The sequence below is a fragment of the Topomyia yanbarensis genome, chromosome 1 (genome assembly GCF_030247195.1).
Source record: "Topomyia yanbarensis strain Yona2022 chromosome 1, ASM3024719v1, whole genome shotgun sequence".
Lineage (NCBI taxonomy): Eukaryota > Metazoa > Arthropoda > Insecta > Diptera > Culicidae > Topomyia > Topomyia yanbarensis.
This window is the reverse complement of record NC_080670.1, coordinates 66,641,378-66,660,782: the sequence shown is the minus strand read 5'-3', so window position 1 is coordinate 66,660,782 and position 19,405 is coordinate 66,641,378. Positions and strand designations below refer to the sequence as shown.

General features: G+C 35.9%; 1 protein-coding gene across 2 annotated transcripts; it reads right to left on the bottom strand.

Moving 5' to 3' along the window:
• Nucleotides 1-18,066: 18,066 nt before the first annotated feature.
• Nucleotides 18,067-19,189, bottom strand: LOC131677845 (pheromone-binding protein-related protein 6-like). Of its 2 annotated transcripts, XM_058957909.1 has the most exons (4): nucleotides 19,134-19,189; nucleotides 18,718-19,062; nucleotides 18,563-18,638; nucleotides 18,067-18,500 (listed from the first exon to the last, which is right to left on the bottom strand). In XM_058957909.1, the coding sequence occupies exons 2-4, from the start codon at nucleotides 18,787-18,789 to the stop codon at nucleotides 18,226-18,228; spliced, it is 423 nt and encodes a 140-aa protein (XP_058813892.1). In that variant the 5' UTR covers nucleotides 18,790-19,062; nucleotides 19,134-19,189; the 3' UTR covers nucleotides 18,067-18,225. The 2 variants fall into 2 exon arrangements, with proteins under 2 accessions (XP_058813892.1, XP_058813893.1); XM_058957910.1 differs by having other exon boundaries at nucleotides 18,718-19,184.
• Nucleotides 19,190-19,405: the final 216 nt, after the last annotated feature.

Here is a 19,405-nt window from a genome sequence, read left to right as displayed (position 1 = left end):
AATGATAGCTATATTATCCCCACAGATGTCTATAAAATTTCGCACGGATCGCTTATATGATTCCTGCAATATACACTGAACCGTCCGGTCACATATGAAATTCCCATATACTCCAGAACTCAAAAAAATTTTCAAAGGGGGGACCACATGAAATTTCAGAAATCGAATTCGTACTTTTGATGCCAAACATCTTTGAAATGCATGAAACGTCGAGATTTTATGTTATCTCGAAATTTTTTTTTATAAAAATCGACTTTTTGGGACTTAACCGATTTCGCTCCATTTTGCCTTTCTCATATAGAAAGGTTATGCAATCACTCTGAAAAACGTCAATCTAATCCCGGCCCGGAGGGCCGAGTGTCATATCCCATTCGACTCAGTTCGTCGAGATAGGAAAAAGTCTGTATGTGTGTGTATGTATGTGTGTATGTGTGTGTATGTGTGTATGTGTGTGTATGTATGTGCGTATGTGTCAAATAATGTCACTCATTTTTCTCAGAGATGGCTGGACCGATTTGCCCAAACTTAGTCTCAAATGAAAGGTCCCATTGGCCGCTATTGAATTTTGGATCGATCGGAATTCTGGTTCCGGTATTACGGGTTTCAGAGTGCGGCCACACAGAAATTTCTCATATAAACTATAGGAAAAATTAAAAATAGAATTTTTATTTTTGATGCTAAATGTGTTCAAGGTGCATGAAACGTCGAGATTTAATGCAAACTCGAAAAAAAATTTGACGACGATTCACTTTTTTGGATTTTGGCACATTTTTGCCTTTCTCATATAGAAAGGTTATGCAATCACTCCGAAAAACGTCAACCTAATCCCGGCCAATTTTTTTTTCGACTCGCATAAGGTTTCTGGATTTTAACAGGGGCGTAGTTGATGGTTTACGGAGAGGGGTTACATCCCCCCTCTACTGTTCACTCCCCTCCTTTAAAAATCTCCTTAAATCACCCCTCAGACAACCACCCCATCCAGCCCTCATACCCCTCCCTTTCAACCCCATCATCTTTAAACCATCACTATATCACAAAGCATATCAATTTAAGCTGGGGAGTCGTTCGTTCATGGGTCTTTCGCCCTCCTCACATACCCACCCCCGCATGACAAAATCTGTTAGCAAGCAGATAATATTGATCTAATGCTGATTAGGCTAATGGAGTATGATATTTTTTTGTTTCAAGTGTTTCACCGTCGACACGTAGCTCATCAAATTCGTGGCTGGCATGCCATTGTGTATAAGTGCAAAGTGTACTAAGAATGTAATGGACATTTCCACAATTATGTTGAACATAAAAAGCCTCCGTGCCATAGTTTAGAGAAATGAGAAAGGCACAATTGCACCGCTAGGTGGATTAAAACAGGTTTTTCAGTTCAATATTACCGTGGCTGGTTTTTCTTCTGCAAAATTTTAGAACTCGAATAGTGATTTCTTTTCTTGTGTGTAGTTGTCAAGTCATGTATAATAAAATTGTAATGTATACATTTGAAAGCTTTTAATAAATATAAGCAACTAAAAAATTCTAGTGTTCATGATTGAGAAAGGCACAATTGCACCGCTAGGTGGATTAAAACAGGTTTTGTTAGACACATAACTGTTAAATTCTTTTTCTTAGTGGCGAACCATTGGCTGCATTATCCCCTACAACTGGAGGGTCAATCGGTCTGCCTTCTCTCGTGCCCACGTCCATATCGTCATTGCTACGGCGTCGTTAAAAAAATTAGCGACCTAACCTAAAATTTTATAATTTCACGACGTCGTTAAATGCACATCGCTTTCATGTTGTTCATGATCGGATGTTCTTGGTAGTTTATTGTTCTTACGAGCCATTATTGTGTATTGGTCTTCTTCGGCGTTGGCTGCTTTGTTGATTGTGATGCTTTGTGAGTGTTCGTTAGTTTCTGATCCTCAATTAATATTTTAGTAAGCGCTTGTGGTTTCTCGTAAGTTGATTGTGTCTGTAGGTAAGCTGGTGTCTGTAGCAGTCGATGAATTTTCCTTAACTGCTGCGTAGGCTTTTCAATGTTGTGGCATCTGACTACAGAACTGGCGCATAAAGTTCTGACCCGGATGTGTAATCACCGTTGAGAAGTCGTGCAGTCGTACCTCGATTAAATCATCATCCATATGTACGGGAATACTGACTATAACGTTCACATGTTCAACGGCGTGCTGTATGTCGTTTCGCTTGAGTTGTGGTTCTGAACAAAATCAGTACACTATGTTTGAAATGGCTAAATTGCAGTGCGCAAACATCTGCAACATTAAGCTTCATGGCCGCCTTGGCGGGGGCCAACCCGGCAGACCGCACGCTACGGGCATGTAGACATATAATAAAATTGCCTTCACAGCGGCGTTATTTACAAATCATGTTGATGTTGAAAAACATACGGTTGTACGGTTGATCTCCCTTTTTTCGTTGTGAATAGCTATCCTCTCTTGTCCTCCACCCTCTCAAATTAATCTTTAAATGTCAATATTACGGTCCAGAAATTCTTATCCCAAACCAATGTGGATTTGATTTTGCAACGCCAAATACTATCAAAAAATAGTATCTGCCATCGAAATTGTAATTTTACCTAATTTGGATGGCTCGATTGAGGAATTTTGGCTTTCATTATTTTTTAGCTTTCGAACTGTAAGCCTGCTATGTCGATCAAATGTTTATACCATATATTGACAAATAACTGCAGTATCCAAAACATATTTTTTTAAATATGTTTAAAACGCTTAATTGGAGAATAATGAATATGGTTTTCGTGTTCGCAACGCAAAATTTATTTAGAAACCCCCCTTTATTCTTAGTTTTCTTTAAGCAAAAACTTGGAATAGTCAAGCGATATCCGCATAAATCCAGAGATTACAACAGAAAACATAGAAGCATCGATTGTCTTCTTCAAAAAGCTTATAACATTTATAAACATTTATTTATGTACATATTTAACTATATATTGATTTGTGTTATTATTTGAAATAATACACATTTTTTTTACAAAGAAAACTAGTCCTGCTAGTGTGCTATAGGTTGTATTGCTGCAGTACGAAATAAAATTGTATGTGCATTACATGAAACTCGTATGACCCATAAGATGTTCCGTGTATCAGTTCCATCTGTACAAACATACACGAACCAACTTCATCGATGAATCGAAAACTTCTGATCGATTCGTGACTCACTCCGCTGTAAGCTACTGGCATATAGTTATGTCCCCTTTCACTATTTAATTTCAATTTATAAAGGAATTTAAAAATTGATTTGATATACCAAGAGCCGTAGAAAATTAATGAAAATTAGATAATAAAATGTATTCGTTGTGGACTGTCTAAATACTGTAGTTTGAGGATACTGAATTTTCGAATCAAATAGACATTCTGAGCAATAAAACGACCACTATAATATCGATTTCAGATAAAGCTCATATTTTTAAATTCTATCCAATCTTGACAACACTCACATATTTCTATTATAATTATGTTTCACATTCCTAATTCCCTACTTAATGACCGAAATGCTTCAATGGCTTTTAATCAATGAATTGTAATAATAAAAAGGACCGTAAAACAGACTACACCGAAAAAAATGTAAATTGTTTTACCATGCTTATGATTGAGAGGTATGAATTACGCTACCTGATTAAAAACTAACTTTTTAGTCGAAATCATTTTGACCAACAGCAAAAAAGCTTTTTCAGACGAAAGTGATTCGACTTCATACGCATGCGCACTAACCATGAAATGAAAGGCCACCTATATGCCAGGTTGAAAACCAAATGATTACATGTAGAGCTTTATGACAGGATAAAGGAGCAGCATAAAAGAAAAGCCAAACTTACACTCTCATCTCTATCTACTAAATAGTGACGAAACACAAAAATCACTCAATGTATTATGAAAGTACGCCCAATTTCTTAAACATCAAACCAATATTGTTACAGTTGAAATTCAACCGTTTTTTCCTCTTTTTTGGCCAAAGAATAGCAACACTCTTCGGAGTGACCTATCTCCCACGCAACTATAACTAATTCTAACAAACGGAAACGATGAATTAATACACAGTATGTTTTAAGCATAAACTCACCACCTGGTCTCCAAAAACGGGTTGATTGAGCAAGACACACACCATTTATCAACCGAAACTCATCATTGCCAATTTTTATAGGGGAACTGGTGGTGAGCTCGACACCGTGGGTAAGCCCGACATTCCATGACTTTTCCTAGATATCAATTTTTAAAACATACAATAATAACAGGATATTATTAGTACGATTATTTTGAGCATTTCAAGACACCAGCTACTATATAGGTTCAGATCCTATATAGGTTCATCAAACGTCTACCAAATAAATAAAACATGCGAAAACAAAATTAATTTTTAGTTGATATATTTTAAGGTTGGAACAGCCTACAAGCTTTGAAAACCAACAGTTTTTTATTGCGCATTCCAATCTACTCTCCATATCATTATTTTTGTGCGTTGAGATAAGTTTGACTATTTCAACATTGTTAATTGAGCCTTTAAAAAAAAGTGTGCGACAATTTTTGGGTGGGGTAAGATCGACACGCTGTTTAGATCAGTGATTCTCAACCTGGATTCCGCGGACCCCTAGAAGGCCGCGAAGTCGTCTGTTGGGATCCGTGAAGGAAAATATATTTTTAGAGTGGCTATTGAAAATTGAAGTCTTTGTTTCTTAACAGATTGAAAATAATATATAGAGATCCGAAAAATCATAACAAGAACCGGATAGCTTACAAACAAACAACATAAGCGTTGTCTTTGTATCCATTACTGAAAAAAATAAACAGAATGTGCGTGCCAGGTTATTTTGATAAACAGGTTAGTAAAATCTTAAATTGAAATCGCGAATTTTATGAAGATTTTTAATCATAAAAACATGCGGTCCAAATTATATCGATAAAATTGAGAATCGTATAGGTTCCCGATCAGAAACACATAACAGAAATAGTTCAGAACTATATCTCACATTGTTACTTGTTATAAATTTCTGTTATTTTAGCTACTAACGGACCTAATTTATAACACAATATGCTACAAAAATTGTGTTCTGTTATAATCTTGTTATTTCGTTCTGATCGGGTTCGCTCTCACAATAATGCCGTTTTAATAAAATAACCTGTTTTAATCCACCTAGCGGTGCAATTTTGCCTGTCTCATTTCTTTAAACTATGGCTCGGTGGCTGGTTATGTTCAACATAATTGTGGAAAATTGTCCATTACATTCTTAGTACACTTTGCACATATACACAATGGGTTGCCAGCCACGAACTTGATAAGCTACGTGTCGACGTGAAACACTTGAAACAAAAAAAAATATCATACTTATAGCCATAAGCACAAAGCCGTACCAACAGTTTTTAAACCGGACTAACTTTTAAACCGGCCTAAAATATTTGGTAAGCTTTAATCAAACGATGCTGTCATATATGGCTGCGTTCTGATCTGCGTTACACGTCAATGTTAAAAAACAACAAATTCAAGTTAAAGAAAATGGGTAAATTAGACAACATGGTGAATTGTTTTTCTTTCTGATATTTTCGTGCAGTAATATAGCTTTTTCTTCGTCAAATGTCTCGTTCTATAGCGTTTGAGTACAATTTTTGTCAACTTGTAGCCGATATATTTCTGAACTTAGAACTTTAACGTGTTGGATAGTTGAAAGTTGGCCGATGATGTACAGCGCTTTGTAGTGACATAATATTAAATGCACAAAATAAAATAAATTGGTATACATATGCATGATTTTATTCAGTTTGAATAGGCGCTCGTCGAGTTAAAGGAGTGGTTGTAATTGGTGCCATGATAGTTATTTCTCGACAAACATATGATTACGGGTTAAAAGCCAACTGTCTTTGAGAGGAAATTCCGGACAAACCGTTACTTGATAAACACAGTTCATAGCAGTTACACACTTAAAATCTATTACCTACCAGGAGGTAATTTTAATTTGCTATCCTTATTTCACGGCCGGAAAACAAAGGAGAGGGAATGATTTTTTTACTCAAAATTAATGGGATGAAGTTTAGTCGGCTTTGGGGAATATCTCATTATTTTTGGGTAAATTTGGACTCCCTCTCTTTCGTTTTTCGTTGGAGGAAGTAGGATGCGCAGATTTAAGATTACCACATTTACTGCTAGGAAATGCAAGTTTTCTGTGTAATGCGGATAAATATACACGGTAAAAAAACTTTACCCATTGTATTCAAATTGCCCATTCTCGGAAATTATTCGAGCTGTCAAAAAATGGGTATTTTTTGCTACTAACAATGAGTGCTTTTTATCCATTTCACAACTACTCGATGAGGTAATGTCCATTTACATTTTAATCTTAATAATGAGTGAAAAATCATTAAGAATTATTTTAAGCGAGTTAACCTGCAAACTTAGGTTCGTAGCGGAACCTGCAAATTATCGGCTTGCATCTGAATCCGTGGCGGAAACGGAACATTTCGGCAACGCTCATAAAACAACGGCTGTTTAGACTACTGAGGATGTTGCAAATATACGCCAGTTCGGCATTTTTAGAGCAGCCATAAGATCCAGCCATCAAAAATATATCCAGTTGGCGATTTTATTTTGTTAAGTAGTTAAGGAGACAATAATGTTAAATGAATGTTAATTTATGTTTTTTTTTAAATTTAGAAATAATTCTATTGGCAGTATTTTTCATTCTGGCGCGATTTTCATGAATGGATATTTTTACGCATTTTGTTGTAACAATTCTACGAAAAATAATGGGTAAAACATACCCAGGTTGACGTACAAGATTTGTATTCATTTATGGGTACGGACTCTTTACCCAGTTAATGGGCTATTCCATTTTTATTGAAAATGCATTAATTAGTACTTTATTTTATCAGTGTAGTTCGTCAGTGCTTGTCTTTCCTACCTGATAAACTGGCTTATTTATTGCCATCTTTATTGCGAGCAAAGAGAGCCATATTTATCCAGAAGAAAACCGAAGAGAGGATTTAAAATAACGAAATGTATGCAAGAGAAGCATGACAAATTTTTGCATATTTTTGTCTTCTTCCGGTAACATGATGCTGCCATTTGCATTGCTGCATTCTGGTTAGCAATACACGGCAATGTTAAAAAACTGTACAGTGAAGTCAATTTAAAATTCACCTTTTATGCCATTTATTAGTCTATGTATTTATGTTATTAAAACGATTTTGAAATTCTCGATTTAGCTTAAGGGGTTACACCACTGTAGAGCATGAAAAAATAGGCTTATTTCGAGAATTTTTTATTGCTCAATAAAAAGGTCAATCAACAGCTTGTTGTATGGAATTTATAACATAAGTATTGAATCAAACAAAATAATTTTTTCGAGCAATTTCATCACAAGATGGCGGCTCTGTAGCTTTTTTACCTTATGCGCGTTTTTTTAAAAGGGATCCACGGCCGTGATTTTTAACCTAGTGCCAAAAACTAAAGTTTTTCTGATTCCTTATGTCAATAGCGTACGTAGGATTTTTTTCGATATTTTAATTTTACGGGGAATGGCTTTTGAGTGAAAAAACGTCGAAAATGTCATAAATCTTTTGAAATATTTGTATCAGTCGTCCATGGAATAGAAATCTGACATTTTAGCCTGGTGGGGCTTATTATACCATCCTACCACCTTCTCTACTAACCATGCATATGGAAGACCTACTTTGCTGAAAATGAAGTAATCCAAATTATCAGCACGATTACCCAATCAAGCCTGAAATACCAAAAGTTCAGTAATTTTAATTAATAAAAATTACAATTAGTTACTTTCTATAGTCTGCGATCAGTCTGATAATGAATTGTCCATTATAAATTTACAAATTGAATCTGATACTGGATGCAGACAGTGAATCTTCACGATCTCGACGAAAGCCGGTGTAAATCATATCTCAAAATTTCTTGGACCAATCGTTTTGAATTTTGCACAGTTTTTCTTCTTCACATCATTGCTCAGGCTATAAGAGCTGCAAACTGCTTAATATTATTATTTTACAATAACATGTTAATCGTTGATTTAGCAATAATCGGACTTTGATTTTAAAGTGCTACGAAAAAATCGTAAATCGACCAAAAAATAAATGCTCCCTTAATTACTTGTGAAATACTGTGAAAAAAACGGCAAATGTCTCAACGTTTGGTCCTAAGACAAGATATGACAATAGACGGGGTCGTTTTTGTTCCAATTTTACGTCAGAATGTTCCATCTCCTGATTGGTTGATTCTGATTTTTTGCACCGTACGCAATGTTACTGCAGGGATAGCTAAATGATGTTTGGCAGTGGTGCTATATTTATAGAAAAATAATGTAATTACGTTTGACAAATAATATTATTATCGTTAAAAGAGTAAAAATGAATAAATGAATCTAAAATTTGTCAGAAAATGGTTTCATCAAACCTTACTAAACACCCATGACATTGAAAAACGGTGCCCTTTATTAATATAATGGATTCAAGATTCAAAATATTGCAGGCATAAAATAAATTAACAAGAATCCATTTTCATTTTAAAAATAGCAACACTGTTCGGAAGCTTTCGGCAGAGTGGAAATCTGCGAAAAGAAGAATGTCGAATGAAAAACAAGAAGCCGATTGTCACGTCTTGTCTTAGGTTTGGTCGAGTAGATTTTGAATTATAGTGTGTACCGCAAAACAAGTTTTCGATGTGGCGCCTGACTGAAAAGACAAACAATCTTTGTATCGAAAATACCTGCCGATAATATTTTACACAACCCCCCTTAAGTTCCGACAAGATTTAGGCGATTTTTTCCGTATTCAATTTTTTGCTGTTATATCATTAAGAATTAAATCAAAATTTGTACTTCAGCGGAAATGCAAATCGTTCAAGATATGCTAGAAAAGTATAAATTACGAAACAATATAAGCAAGCTCCGATAACATTTAAATAACGATCAAAATGAGAATATTTGTAGCAGCTTGTTTGCCGTCATATTTAAAAGTGTTACTTAGGCTATATGGCATGGCTTCATTTACAATTTTTATTCAATCTTAGTTTTGAGCTCCTTCGAAAGCAGTAAAAAGATAAATAAACTTCCACTTGCTTATTGTATTTCTTGTGAGAAAATATAACTAGCAAAGGGTACAAATTGTGATTATATATTCTTTTCTTTTACTCTTGTTAATATAACTAAAAAATTGTGAGCAAATTAAACTTCACTCATTTTGATAGCCATAGGTAAACTAACAATTGAAAACAATTTTCATCTCTGAATCCAATTATAAAATGTCGTTCGACGGTTTGTTTCAAAATGATTCGACTTCTGCTAACCTGCAATATAACTCTTCGATGTGGCGTTTTGAAATGACCGTGTAGCACCTTCTAGATATAGGACGATAAAGAATATTAAAAAAATGCATTTAAAATTCGATTACACCTGTTTTTCGTACGGGATAAAACTTGCTTACTTACCCTCATATGGTTTGTGTGCAACATGGGCCATGATAATGCAAATGAAGGTCAAAAAGTTGATTCAAATTATTGAGATGTATGCAAGAGGAACATGGCGGCCTTTTACACTGTTTTCGTTTGGTTTCAGTATGCAGCCATTTCTGCAATGACAGGTACTACCGTCTTAGGCCGGACTAAACTCAGGCCTAAAATCAAAGATAGTACCGTGTGGCGGTACCAACTAATTTCAAGCTTACCGCCATTAGCCTAATCAGCATTAGTTCGATGTTATCTGCTTGCTAACTTATTTTGTCATGTGGGGTGGGTGAGTGACCCGATCAGAATGAAATAACAAGATTATAAAAGAACATAATTTTTGTAATATATTGTGTTATAAATTAGGTCTCGTTAGTAGTTAAAATAACAGAAATTTATAACAAGTAACAATGCGAGATATAGTTTTGAAATATTCCTGTAATGTGTTCAAATCCAGAAACCTTATGCAGTCAAAAAAAAATTAGATTGACGGTTTTCAGAGTGATTGCATAACCTTTCTATATGAGAAAGGCAAAAATGTGCCAACATCCAAAAAAGTGAACATTCGTCAATTTTTTTTTTTCGAATTTGCATCAAATCTCGACGTTTCATGTACTTTAAAGACATTTGGCATCAAAAACAAAAATTCTATTTTTAATTTTTCCTGTAGGTTGTATGGGAAATTTCTGTGTGGCCGCACTCTTAAACCCGTAATTCCGGAACCAGAGTTCCGATCGATACAAGATTCAATAGCAGCCGATGAGAAGGTTGCACCTTTCATTTGAGACTAAGTCAAATCGGTCCAGCCATCTCTGAGAAAAATGAGTGACATTTTTTGACACATATGCACATACATACACACACATACACACACACATACATACACTCACAACGAACCCCCCCCCCCGGCCCTACTGCGAGTTGCAGAGTTTTGGCGGATGTGGGCGGTAAATGGATTGTCCGCACCACAAACGCAAAAAAAATTAAAACCGCGCCGCTTACGGCAACCGCACTTTATTTGCCGCACCGCACCGCGCGGTAATGCGGTAAATGCGGTAAAATTTTTATATTTTCAAAAATAGTGTTGAAAAATTGAAGATTTGTGTAACCGTATATAATAAAATATTATTCTTATTCACAAATTTAACTTTAAGAGCCTCATCAGAATGTAATGTTTATGAAAAAACCGATTTACTCCACCTAGCAGTGAGATGAGACATTTCTTACACATATCACTGTTGAATCATTCATTAGTTTGTAGAGCTCATGCAAAGTAGGCACTCAACTAGAGGTAGGATGAAAACCTTTTCTAATCCTGAACGAATAAAAGCTCGAATAAATTGAATAAATTATAGAAAATCAATAAAACGAACGAAATAAAAAATAAAGCAAAAAATGAAATAAATATTCATAAATATTCAAATTCATAAAATTATAAAATACACGAATCAAATTAGATTAGCTCATTAAATGAAAATTTAAACTACATTTAGAAATAGTTATCAGAGGGTGTACCCCATTAGGCATAAGTACGTTAGGCATACGGACGTTAGGCATAATGGACGTTAGGCCTAAAGACGTTAGGCATAATGGACGATTGGCATAATGGTCATTAGGCATAAATTACCATATTGAAGTATCACTCAACAGAATTTAACAGAAGCTGATCAAACTCGATCATAATTTTATTCTCACAGTCTACTTTCTATTTCTGCCGCAGTCAGACGTACAATCCAGCCAAGCGAACAACAGGCCTCTCGATGTAGTGTGCATTGTCTCGAGAACAAAGGAAATATCGGATTATTCTTGTCATCATGAGTAAAGTTAACGAAAAAGCTCTACTCCGACCCAACGGTGCGGTCGTTGACTTTAAATTTTGCTTAAAACGACCGAGTTTTAGTGAAGTGGAATACCTTCTGAAGGTAAAAATGCAACTTAGGCTTGCGGAAGTCTTGTACCTTCAGTATCATCATCTTCGCAATGTAGTGTTAATATCATTCAGCACGTTAGCACAAGCCGAGCGTTTCGTTTTGAAGAACAACTTAAAACACGTGGTTGAAAGTGACAATGTTGGAATTAAGATTCCCGTATACATTGAGAATGATTATATAGATGTAAGGTTATATGACCTATCACCTCGTACCCCTCCTGAGCCAATTGCAAAATGCATGTCGCAATACGGAGAAGTAGAATCCGTTACACCTGATACTTGGAGAAACTTCTTCCCGGGTACTCCTAACGGCGTTTTTGTAGTGAGGATGCGGGTTGAAAGGCCTATACCCTCCTACTTGGCAATAAAACTCAATACTCACGGAACTACAATTATGCAAACTACGCTATGCACCCATGAGGGGCAAACTCCTACGTGCAAGTATTGTAATCAGACAGCTCATCGTGGACAACCTTGCGCGGAAGATGCAGAGGAAAATGCATCTCAACCGATTGCCAACTCATCTACGGCAAACCAACCTAAAACAGAGTTTTCAATACCAATGCCTGAACCACAAATGGTGGCCAAATTTGTGGCAGCTGTTCAGAACATAATGACAACCGCAAAAGAATCATCCAGCACCCCAAAAACAATTGTAAGCAATATCGGCACCGAATGCAGTAACAATGACGACGGATTTACACTGATCAACAATAAGTGCAAGAAGCAAGGGAGAACATCTGATCCCGGACACCAAGCCAGCTTCAACCGGGACGTGAAAAACAAGAGAGAATTAAATGCCCCCCCTGACGCTGTTTGCCAACAGACTTCGCGAAAATAAAAAGTTGCGCGCACGACATCCAATTAATTAATTCTTGTTTGTATTGTTATTTTTACATGTATTGTAAACGTATAAAAGATCCACGGCTCCGTTAAGCTACCGCTATGAGCCGTGTCAAATAAACGAATTAAAAAAAATAACGAATTTTATTCTCAGACTATTCTCAACCACCAAAGGCATCAGTCACAATACCAGTGTGCTCTCTGCTGCTACCCAAGCCAGCGCAAGCAGTTGCTTTTTTCTTGTGTGCTTTGTCTGAAGAACAAAGGGAATCGTTACTATTATTCTATCAAAATGACTGAGTCTCGACAACAAAATGTGATTCTTCGGGCCAACAGAGTGGCTATTGACTTCCGGTCTTTCCGCATAAGACCGAGTATTGGTGATGTGGAACATTTGCTGAAGGAGAAAATACAGCTTCGGTTTTCAGACGTCAGTTTCATTCAGTTGGAGCACGTCAGACACGCGGTGCTGATAACGTTCAACAAATTCGCCCAAGCAAAACGATTCATTTCGCAAAACAAGTTGAAACACGTTCTGGATTGTGACACCGCAAAAATCAAGATCCCTGTGTATATGTATAACGGAAACGTGGAAGTTAAATTACATGATTTGGCACCACGTACTTGCAAAGTGGCCATTAAAAGATTCATGTCGTATTTCGGAGAAGTGGAATTAATCACGGAGGATACGTGGAGGAACTACTTTCCAGGTATTTCAAATGGTGTTTTGTGGTGAGAATGCGGGTAGACCAACCCATTCCCTCCTACCTTACCCTGCTGTACACAACAGAAGGGGGTGATACCATTATACAGCGAACTCTATGTACATATCAAGGACAAACTAACACGTGCCAGTTCTGTGAGTAAACGGCACATTACGGACAACCCTGCCCAGAAACCGCTAAGAAAAGCTCTTCTACAGAAAGAAATACCAACACTCAGTCTCCAATATCATTCCCTGAGCCACGAACGGTTGCCAAATTTGTGGCTGCTGTTCAAGCAATAATGACAACTGCTAAAGCCGCGTCAAGTACCACAAACTCAAAGCTAATTCTAGCAACGAGGGAGCTACTAGCAATGACGGAGGGTTCACGATCGTGACCCGAAAGGGAAAGAAGTCAGGAACAACACCTGATCGCGAACATCAAGGCAGTAACCCCGATGATGACCCGGACATGTGCGAAGATGACAAAGATACAAATGACCCCCTTGATATAGTTGACGTGAATGCAAGGACTTCCCCGACACGAAAACGGATATCTGCACGCAATGGCAAGTCGCGCGTACGGGATCGATCTTAGCATTAATTGTTTGTTATTTTTATTGTTTACATCATGTAAATATATAAAAGACCCACGGCTCCGTGAAGCTAACGCCTTGAGCCGTGTCAAAAAACGAATAATTTTATTCTACTGTATATACTTGAAGAAATCTTTGCTCAAATTAAGGAAGCAAACCGAATGCTTGGCATACGGATATACAGCCTGTGTGTATTACTCGACGCACAACCGATAAATTGAACCTCACTAAAATAGATTCAAACTGTTTGTAAAAATAAGGAGGTTTTATGCCTGTTGGAGAAAAATTTTGAATGAAACCTAGCTCCAGGAGGCTTTTACCTGCTTCAAATAAATATAAAACAATACAATAAAATCAATATCATTTGTGTTAAGGTATGATTAACGCCCATTAACTTAATTAGTTCTTCTATACATGCATGGTGCAATTGTCCAAGAAGAAAATATATATCTTGAAGAACAGTTCATGAAAGAAAGAATGATGAATTTGTTGCTTCTATATTGATTATCTCCCATATTATTCAGTCCAATGATTATATTCTTGAGGCCATCAAAGATAAAACTACGGAAACTGCCAGATACGAAGCAGAGTTTTTCCGTGTACCGTGAAGAGATACCAAAACAGTAAAGGTTTCGGTACAAACGTAACATCCGTACACTAATGCTGATGCTGTCCATAACACTGCAAGTTTTCATAACAGCATGGCTGTTCATTATTATTCTTTATTGTTCAATATTTGGATATAATAGTATTGATAATACATCCAACAAACTTGAAATGGGCTTGAATCAAAACTGTTCACTCAAATGTAGAAGGCATTCAACTCATCCATCGAAAAAATATAAGACAAATTCTACACATGTAAGAAATAAATATTTCGCTTGCTGTTTTTCATTTCGCTGTCTCTCGAAGGTATGCAATATTATACATCAAAGCTTCTACCCCGCAAAATGAGCATAAGGTTGAAATCTCTTCAATAAAGAAAACCTTGCGATTACTTTTATATTTTTTGTGAATTATGCCTATCGTCCATTAAGCCTAACGTCCATTATGCCTATCGTAGTTATGCCTAGTGCATGTATGCCTAACGTACTTATACCTAACGTATTTACGCCTAACGTCGCGCACCTGTTCTAAGACTAATACAATAAATCGACTCAAACTAACAAATTGAATGAAATACATAAAAAATGACTGAACATGAAATGAATAAAATTAAAGATAAAAAGAAAATGAATTAAATGAATCAAATGATTCAAATAAATCAAATGAATCAATTGAATCAATTTGATTAAGTCCTACACAAACCAATGAATAATTAGGAATCCAGTGAATAGAATTATTGCATCAGAAAGTTATGAAATGTTTTTGAAAATCCCAGCTTCTGAGAAAAGGCTAATTAATATGCAATGGACTTTCTATGGCTTCCAAGCCCTTTGAACAGAGAGCGACAGAGGGAGAATGCGATGAAAAAGATAGGTTCAAAGTTCTCATTTGCATTAAAATAAATATTGTGAAGTGTCTAGGCTATGTCGATAGCATAAAGGCGTGCATTCAATTGATTATTATGTAGTCTTTTTCCAGTCATCCTTATAGCTTGCATATTGTAACGTTCGGAATTTTCGTTCAGGAAATACTTATAAATAAGTCCTATACAAACACATACTGTGAAAAAGAAATGGTTCAATCTGTCGGGATGACAAAAAGAGCTAAATTTTCGCTAGAGTGTTGGGATTTAAAAATACGGTTGCCAAAACGGTGATGCCAGGAGTATAATTACATGAGAAATCGTTTATCTCACTACTAGGTGAATTATTTCATGATCTGTGTATTAATATACCATCCAACATTTGTCTCACGATTGAACGCAACGCCTAATCCAAGAGATAAAAACAAGAACTCTAGAAAATATTTCAATATGAACACATTATTTTATCTTTGAAGTGAGCATATTGATTTTTGAGAAATAGTTCATTAATTGTAGAGGTAATTCACAAAATATTTTCAAAATCGAGTTCCTCGAAGCACGTAGATGTGTTTTCATGCCCTGATATTCAAAATCGGTTTAGTTTTGGGCCTAAAATACCAGTAAAGCAATACTCTGTATTAAACGGTCTTCTTTTTAATTAGTGAAAATTGCTAAGCGGGAAATAAAATTACGAAATGTTTAACATCTCCGCCGCTCGTGAACGGATTTCGACAATCTATAACTTGATAGAAAGGTATTTTTACAAACTTTCTATTTGAGTGCATAATGCAGGACAACACTGCTGTTAGAAAAATTTTTGCTAAAAACTTGCCGTGTTTTAACAAAACCACCCACATCTCAAAAAGTAAACAACATATCAAAGATCTAAAATAATAGTGTCAAATGGCAATGTTAGGCCTTTCATTTGAAACTAGTTTCATTAAGATCGGCTCACCCATTGCTGAGATAACTACAAGACATTTTGTACATACATACATACACACACATACACACGCATACAGACATTGTCTCAATTTGTCGAGCTGAGTCGATTGGTATATGAGACTCGGCCCTCCGGGCCTCGGAAAAAGTTTTCAAAATTTGAGCGAATCTATACATTCTTTTTGTAAAAAATGTAAAAATCAACTTTTGCATTTTCTATTAATAAAATTCTATACATTTTAAGGCAAACATTATACATTCAAAAACGTTCTATTGTAGTAATATGAAACATTTTATTTTAGCAACTCTTCAGTTAATTGAAAAATGTGGAATAAAAATGTAATAAGAAATGAAGTTGCATATTTTTTGTTTACATTTTCATATTTTCAATGTTTTTGACATATGAAAATGAAATGGATGATTTTCGCATTTTCGTAGTATACCACCTTTCATTCTTAAAGGAATTTCACCAAACAAATTAAAGTCGAAAAACCAGTACTTCTATATAGTAGCGCATATATTCCAATACAGTGAAATAAAAACATATTGTATTTCATCAATAGAAACGACGCCATATTTGACGAAAAAAATTGCTCTGTAATCTAATCAGGAGTCCGCTCTCAACCGGTACAGAATTATTGAACATTAGAAAAACTGTAAAAAAGGATGATTCGTAGCATAGAGCAGAAATGATTTTTAAAAATATGGGGATTTACGGACAAAATATCCCAAAACTCTAACTTCCGCATACTTCAAGAAAGAGATGTATTCTCATTCAAAAACTAAGATTTATCTGTAAAAAAAGAAAATGTATGAAGTGTAATTTTTTAAAGGCTAGTTCGAAACTTCTAGCATTTAATGTATTTTCCTCTAATATTTTCCCAAAGAGCCAATGGCAAAAACTTCAATTGAAGTTTCAAACTATGTGGTATTTGGCAGAAAAAGCTTCAAAAAAGCTACAAAATAGTCTTAACTGAAAAATATTAGGACTTAATTTGATAGAAAATTATAGTAAAATTGAATGGAAGTACGCAACAAAAAAGTTATGTAGCATACTTTTTGAGAAAGAGTCCAATAAAATTGACTGCAGAAAAATCACATTAAATTTACACAGCAATCAAAGAAGATGTATTTCTATGTTGATGAACGAATGATAGAATAATCATCCTAATTTGGATCCCTCCTTATTTTGGACGCTTTCATGCATTTGTATCCTTTATTGCCAATTACTCCAACTTCGTTTGGTTTGATGAAGATAATTATATTCTTTGGATTGTGTTTAAGTCCCAGCATAATTAGTTCATCTCTAATTCCTTTAACTTAGTCAAAATTCACAGTTGAAAAATTGATATCGAAACCGATTCATAATTCCACGATTTCCAACAGAAATCGAGAGAAGTGATGCACTTTTAAATTGGATTTAAGAGTAAAAATTTTTTGTTTTAAATGATCTAATAATTTTGTCTCTATTTGGATCTTGCATTTTATGTATTTGAAATGGTTAAATTGTGAAGTTTTAATTAGAAGTAAAAAATAGTCCAAAATATGTCGTAAAAATAATAGCGTCAAAATGTTTCGGACACAGCTAGATTTTCTTTCGTTATAGCAGTCTGTTTATCAATTTAGAATAATTAACACTTCATCAACATTTTTTGGCGGTGCGGTTGCGGTAAAACCGCGCGGAAAAAGCTCTTTTCCGCACCGCATCTGCGGGAAAAAGTGTCTCACCGCACCGCAGGTGCGGGTGCGGTAAATTCCGGTAATTACCGCAACCGCGACGAACCCTACTGGCCGGCACCGGTATTGATCAATAAACACATAAGGATTACCAGGAGTTGCACATTGAAAGATGTTTCGCTACTCTCATGCCTAATTATTTACTGATCCTCTGTGCAACTTCAGCTAGTCCAGATCGATAACGAAGTAGCAGCCAGGGGTGGTCGCACAAGCTGAAGCTCAAGCTCATACATTTTCCTATCTCGACGAACTCGAGTTGAGTGGTATATGAAAGTCAGCCCTCCGGGCCTTGCTTGGAAACATTATTTTTGGAGTAATTACATAGACTTTCTTTATATTAGAAAGACCAAAACATTACCAATCATTGATTATCAATTTGCTTCATTTTTGAAAACATACATTTCACATTAATTAATAAATTTAATATGCCCTTAGTATTGATTTAGTGTTTAAATTGAATCCATTTTAGATATTCACGAAATTTTATAATTATATCCAATCGGCAATCGTTCGATTAAATTTTAAATACAATTCAAACTGTTTGCTATGGCAGAAAATAGTGAACCGGATCGCGTTCCTTCCAGCATTTGTTGAGCCAGAATGCCTTCTCGCATAGATTCTCCCCTTGAGGGTAGAGACACCGCTTAAACCAATTGAGCGTAATCAGGTGCATCGACTCAGGCAAAAAGTCCTGAATCTTCACATAGTGGAATTCGCCTTTATCGTCAACCACTCCGGCTTTGTGAAACAGGCAATTCATGTAGCATTTGAGATTATCATCTTCGTGTACTTCCTCATCACTGAAACGCTTGATGGCATCTGGAAAGTGATGAAAAAAGTATTGCTTTCATCTGATGAAAAAAGAAACAAGGAACCCTTACCTTCCGATGCACCTGTTTCGGCAACACACTCATCGTGCATGGGTTTCATTTTCTCTAGAATTTCCGGCGGTGGATACTGTGTAGAAAAACAAAAATGTTTGTGTGTTGATTAGGATTATCCTGTAGCAAAACTGAGTCAATTTTAATCAACCTACTTCAGCGTCTCGCCTTGGTCCGTCACAGCTGATCATCCCAACCAGTAGCAGCAACAGCAGAGTCGTAAACATTTTCCCAATCCTTGAAAACTACCGTGTCTTTCTTTATATTGAAGTTTTTCTTTACAAAACGATGTATTTTATCCCTCTCACCCTTCTAATTTTTCCACCAGTTCAGGTAGTCCGTTGGCTGGGGTGTGAACCTGAAAACAACCGGTTTGTTGTCAGGTGAACCTGAGCTTTCGGATAATTAGGAAAAAATCTTCCCTAAAGCACTGAGACACAATGAAACCGGCCAGGAAAAAATCTACCGTCACGAAATGGCAACAGCAATGAAAGCACTCGCTGCAATGTAGAAGAGAAGAAGTGAATCTGCGCCAAAACGTGAATGGAAAAATTAAAAACGACTAGCTAACCAGCCAACTCAAGTTTCGGTTCAGGCAGAATGTGTGCAACGGTGCAGCTGCAGCTGCTGAAAACGAAAAAAAACTATGGATTGTCTCATTAATTTTGTTCTACTTTATAGATATACAACAACGCACACACACACACACAAACCCTACAATAGAGTGCCTGCCAGTCCAGTAGCAAAGGCGGAAACACAACATCCGGCTTTGACTAGTGATGATGTTCCGTTCTAGGATGGTTTACGTTAGCGATTGTCGAAAACTGTTGATATGTGAAACTA

Coding starts and splice junctions, on each gene's coding strand:
- LOC131677845 (XM_058957909.1), bottom strand. CDS start 18,789: ATGTTTACGACTCTGCTGTTGCTGCTACTGGTTGGGATGATCAGCTGT. Junction 18,639..18,717: donor GACCAAGGCGAGACGCTGAA/GTAGGTTGATTA, acceptor TTTTCTACACAG/TATCCACCGCCGGAAATTCT. Junction 18,501..18,562: donor CGAAACAGGTGCATCGGAAG/GTAAGGGTTCCT, acceptor ATCACTTTCCAG/ATGCCATCAAGCGTTTCAGT.